General features: G+C 41.2%; 1 protein-coding gene across 1 annotated transcript; it reads right to left on the bottom strand.

Annotated features, from left to right (window-relative positions):
- Positions 1 to 551: 551 nt before the first annotated feature.
- Positions 552 to 4,940, bottom strand: LOC307230550 (sodium- and chloride-dependent GABA transporter 2-like; the record flags this gene model as incomplete). The annotated part of the gene is made up of 14 exons (XM_080000987.1): positions 552 to 695; positions 1,111 to 1,281; positions 1,681 to 1,781; positions 1,866 to 1,968; positions 2,052 to 2,189; positions 2,306 to 2,418; positions 3,003 to 3,127; positions 3,221 to 3,324; positions 3,419 to 3,553; positions 3,627 to 3,759; positions 3,843 to 3,927; positions 4,039 to 4,179; positions 4,383 to 4,517; positions 4,751 to 4,940. 14 exons carry the CDS (start codon positions 4,938 to 4,940, stop codon positions 552 to 554), a joined length of 1,818 nt encoding a protein of 605 aa, XP_079857113.1.
- Positions 4,941 to 5,640: the final 700 nt, after the last annotated feature.

Raw genomic sequence — 5,640 nt, 5'->3', positions numbered from 1 at the left:
TTCATGTATTAACAAATTCCATGCGGCCAGTCCTGCTGATGTACTGTAATTACAAATAAATACAGCACATTTGGACTATCAATCTCATGAGATAATTACACAGGTATTGACACAGTTAACTGCAATGCAGTATAAATCAATACAGGGTGGTTTGAACTTCAAGTTGTTCCCTTGAAGTTCAACACGACCCTCCGAGAAGAAGGCAGCCTGGCCGGTGGCCCCCAGGTCATTTGAGGTTGAGACCACAGCTCTAGACACTAGAGTTTGGACAATGACAAAAAGAGCGAATAATATTTAAATATACAACAAATAAAATAAAACAAGTACTGTCTCCACATAGAACAGACAAAGAACAAAGAACCTTCTTTTGTTTTGATTTGTTTTTATAAATTCGAGTAAAGTTATCCCAAACTATTATACCACAATAAGTTATACAAGCTGCTGGATCAGTTTGTGCTGACAGGGCATCTTGCTCACTGACACATCCTTCCATTTTTGGTTTTGTTCCAGCTGTGGGAGGCTCAGCGTTCTGTTCTCTCTCGCTCCACAGTTTAGACACAGTGTGTGTGTCTTTGAGCGTCTGTCGTGCGCAGTGTGCACAGCTCTGTAAAAGACTGAAACGCATCATGGCTGAGCGCCTTCTTTGTGGCGAGTTGGGGGAGGTCCTCTGCCGGGCGACACAGCACTTTCACTCTCTGTGGGACGGCACACAACGACACCTCGACTTTACAACGGTGCTCAGTATTACACCCAGCAACGAAACAGAAGGTGGCAGGGAAATCCGGGGTTCAGAAAGTGAAAATCCACCCCCAGGATTTTCAAAAGTACATGGCTGGGGCAAAAGTGTCGCAACGGGATTTTTCTGAACCCGTCTAACTACCTACACTAGAACCTACACCTCTGACAAAAAAATAAGAGCTGGAACCATAATTAGCATTTATTAAAAAATAGAGATTGGTGATTCAATCTACAAAGGAATCGCAGAATTAAGCAAAACTTTAGACAAAGTAGGGCCAACATATAACAATGAAGAAAGCTCAGTATTACAGTCTGCTCCTGTGAATCTCGATGCCAAAATTCACAATTTAAATTTGGACGGCTGTACGTTACCTCTTTCAGAGTTCCGGGGGTGACGCTCAAGGCGTACAGCATCCAGAGAGGGACCATGAGTGTGGAAGAAAGCGTGAAGAATCCACCGATGGCGTAGCCCCACCAGGGATACTCATAGGTGTTGTTAAGTTTTAGAGGAGTGTATTTGACCAACGAAAATATGAATGTGCACTAAAGAGAGAAAGAAATAGCAAGATAGAGACAGAAAATATGCACTATGCCGCTGCAGGTGTTCATCAGTATGTCTATTTTCTTTTGATTCATAATAGCCAACAGAAGCAAATAAGACCATTAGCAGGATGGGAAACACTTTTCCAAAACTCATCACGAAGGGCCTAATATACAATTAAACACCACGGGATCCAGCCTATAATCAAAGCAGACGGTTCAAAACGAGAGGGAAAGGTATGAAACCCAGTGGTTCTGAACCCATTCAAATCCAAATATTTGATTATATGTATGACATTATTTAGATATTCAACAGATCTTTAGGCTGAATCCAGAGGGCCACGCATCACAAATTCACAGTTATCAAACATTTGTTTTGTATTCATCTTTGTCACTACTTACAATGCAGATGATCGGTGTGAAGTACTGCCAGCAATACTTCATTAAAGGCCAGGGCCGATGGCCGATCATGTCCCGCACGTTGTCGTAGTGACGATCTGCACCTGGAAAAAATAATTTCAGAATTGAATGAGATTGATATTCGGGATTCTGGAAGAACGTCCTCTGGGGGTCTACGAGTCCCTCACCATAGATCCATCCCACGCAGACAGACTGGCTGATTGCGAAAAACGGGAGCGTCATTCCACTGCAGGCGTAGTAGTCGAACAACTGAAAAATGTAAAGTCCGCCCTGCGAAGCGAGAGCTAGAACTTTAAAAACCGCACAGAGACATGACCATGTTTTAACGTGAAGTGTGTTAAATGACCGCTGACCTCTGTCACCATGAGAAGTCCAATCAGAAAACTTCCAGTGCTGATCACAAGAAGCAGCAGCTTCCTCCGGTATTTGATTTTAAAGAAGGACGGATACATGTCGGATAGCGACGTGACCAAAGCCTCTAGATACACAAACTGGAATAACAACATATCATTGATGAATGCCTGAAACATAAATCTCGTCTATATTCTTAATCGCCTGGGTTTCAGTTTACGCCATGGTTTTAATGCTGAACCGTATTTGATTTGACCTCGCTGTCTAATCCCAGGAAGATGATCATGATGAAGAAGAAAGCGGCCCAGAGCTGAGGACACGGCATCAGGGCCACGGCGCGGGGATACGCGATGAAAGCGAGACCAGGACCTGCAAAAGGAACGTTAGCGGCCTCGTTCAACAATTACCATCTGCCTTTGACTTTTACAAAAGTATAATCTTGTTTGAATTCATCGCTTTAAACCTCTTGTAAATGTTGTGTTTTAAATTGTCTGATGTCATCACCATCATGATAACTTTGCAAATGGATTCAACTGTTAACTTGGCTTCTGGGTTTTGCCCAGGTGTAAAGGACATAATGCAACAAACAGGACTAAAATATATATAGGTATGAGCGGCATCTATGCCGTTATAATAATAATTATATAATTAATCGATTAATTAATCCATATCATATATTTTTTAAAGGTGAAAGGAGATTTAAAACGACAAGAGAGAAAAATAAATGGTGTCAATTGAGAGAAAATATTGTCGTGGGTTTTTCCACTGTCATTTGTTACGGCCGAAATATCACATCATGATTTTTTCATACTGTCATGATATTTAACAGTAGTTGTATAGAATTGTATATTTTACTTTGCATTGTTCAGGTCGTCTACACACAGACTGTACTGTAAACTTGTAAACTTATAAACAGCCACAGAAACAGATGCAGCATTATCCGCAGGTCGTACCGGACTCAGCGACCATGGAGATGTCCATGCCTTGCTCATAGGCCATGAAGCCAAGGATGGAGAAGATGGCAAATCCAGCGACAAAGCTTGTCAGACTGTTCAGCAGGCACAGATAAGCACAGTCTCTGCAAGAAAAGTGTCAGTCGTGTCACGTCAAACTCCGCCATTTTAGCCCAAGTCACAAGAGTCGCAAACACAAACAGGAAGAAAGTAAAAACCTGTAGACGTTGTTGTTGTAGCAGTTGTAACTCCCTAGAGCTATCAGGACGCCTGTACAGACACCGTAGGAGTAAAAGATCTGGCTCCCAGCATCCATCCATACCTGGAAGTATTGAGAAGGTTGGTTCTGTGGAGATTCTTACTGTCATACCTGTAGAAAGTTGTCATTGCTTCAGAGTGCTCGTCAACACTGGTACCTCTGGATCTGAGAGGCGGGAAGGATCTGGGTAGAGGTAGAAGATGATTCCATCTTTGGCTCCTGGTAGCGTGAGGCCTCGAACCAGCAACACGATCAGCATCAAGTATGGGAAGGTGGCAGTGAAGTACACCACCTGGGGAGATAACAGCAAGTCTGTGGGAAAAAAATCAACTTGTAAAACAAACATTATAAAATGATGAAATTACCTTCCCTGTGGACTTGACTCCTTTCCAGACACAAAAGTAGCAGATCACCCACACGAGTAGCAAACATAAGGCCAAATCCCAGCGGACGTTGCCAAGTTCTTCAATTCCATTCGACAAGCCCAATATCCTTCTCCTGTAAATGAAAAATAATAATAATTTAAAAAAACAACTCAAACCGTGCCGGGAAGATTGTGGGCTATAATTTGATCAACTTACTCCCAAAATTCTACAACCGAAGACGTGGTTCCATTGGGGTGGTGTTGGTCAAGTGTGTCATTGCTACTGTATTCAAAGCAGGCGTCTGGGAAAGTACATATTGGGGACTCATATTGGTGTTCTGTGTCTTGGAAGATTACAACGAGAACCTAATACCTGGCAGATCAAATAAAAAGTGTAAAAAGGATTAAAGTACCTGTGTTCCAGCTGTTTTTACAACTCGACCAGGGAAGCTCAGCCTGAAAGGAGTTAAATAAGAAGAGGAATGCCCAAGCAAGTATGATGATGTAATAAACTCCAGTGTACAACACCACCACTTGGCTTCCATATCCCAGACCTGGTTGGGGAAAGGGGGATATTGTTATATTTTATATATATTATACTTTATGGACTTCATTCAATCAGTGGAGGTTTCTCGTAAGAGAGAAACGTAAAATAGGCCAGTGTTCAAAGACCTTGACACCACAACAAATAAAGTTCTGATATTAGTTCTAGTGACTTGAATCAAAAGGAGAAAATTTAAACATTCAGCAGATTTACCTTCAAAGAGTGGACATATCTTTGTCCAGCATAATATTGCTCCCTGGCTGGTGTACTGACCCAATGAGGTCTCCAAGAAGAACAGAGGGATGCCACAGGTGAACAAGAACAAAAGATAAGGAATGAAGAAAACTCCTTAAAAAAAAAAGAAAAAACAAAGATTAACTTAAAATCATTACTATGCTCAGTTTTTGTACAAACTCAACAAGTACACATAGTGAGAAAGGCTCCTACATAATGTAGAATCAAAGTTTGTTTCACGTTGTCTTTTCTTGAATATTTTTTTATTTCCAATTTATTTTTTATTTTTTCAAATCAAAGTTAATACAAAATAAAGTAGAACCAAATAAAAGTTACCATGTGCTTACCTCCCCCATTCTTGTAGCAGAGGTATGGAAACCTCCAGACGTTTCCCAGACCAATGATGTGTCCGCCTGCGGCCAGAAGGAATTCTATCTTGTTGTCCCAGCGTTCCCTCTCCAGAGGCTTGAGCCGAGGACGCCTTGCGAGGCTCCCAGGGCTCAGCATCTTGTTGTTTGCTGGACGCGTGGGCTCCATGTTGGCCTTCGTGGGAACTGATAGTTACAGAATTGATTGATCGTCATTAACACTTGTGAAGCTAAGAGTGTGTTACCTGTTACAACAGTTCATCTGTATTATTTCAAATCAGGCTATTCCAGCAAAACTTTGAACACAGCTCAAACAAGTTGATGATTTAGTTGATGAAGTTAATTAATATGCTTCATATTTCTAAATATCACTTTCTTAACATTGAAATATGGATTATTATTGTACAGGATCATTATCACTCAATTGTAAAATGATTAAAATCCTGCAACCATTTTGTCAGTCTCTGTAACCAAAAGCTGAGGTTGTCACAATCCCACCTGGAATGGCACAGGGCCACGGAGCTCCTTTTGGGAGACGACATCATAAAGTATGACATCACAAAGCTTTACATCATAAAGCTTTGGAAAGACAGTTTTCCTAGTTGCTGAGTCTTGGAATATTGTTGGATTATTAATCTTGGTCCGAGTTTGGTCCAGACAGAGCTAAGACTAATAGTGGATGGATTTAGGGACAAAGCTTGTTGAGGGACTACCCGTGTTTTTCCTCATATGTAATACGACAAGTTGTTTTCTCTTAGGTTTTGCCTTCTGGTTGAAGTATTGTTTTTGTTATTTGTTTTCTCTGAGGACTTTCTACATTAAATCAAGTCTTATTTTCAATCTGCCTCTGGATCTTCTCTGTACTTGGG

The sequence above is a fragment of the Zeus faber genome, assembly GCF_960531495.2.
Source record: "Zeus faber genome assembly, chromosome: 5".
Taxonomy (NCBI): Eukaryota; Metazoa; Chordata; class Actinopteri; order Zeiformes; family Zeidae; genus Zeus; species Zeus faber.
This window is presented reverse-complemented; position numbering and strand designations above follow the sequence as displayed.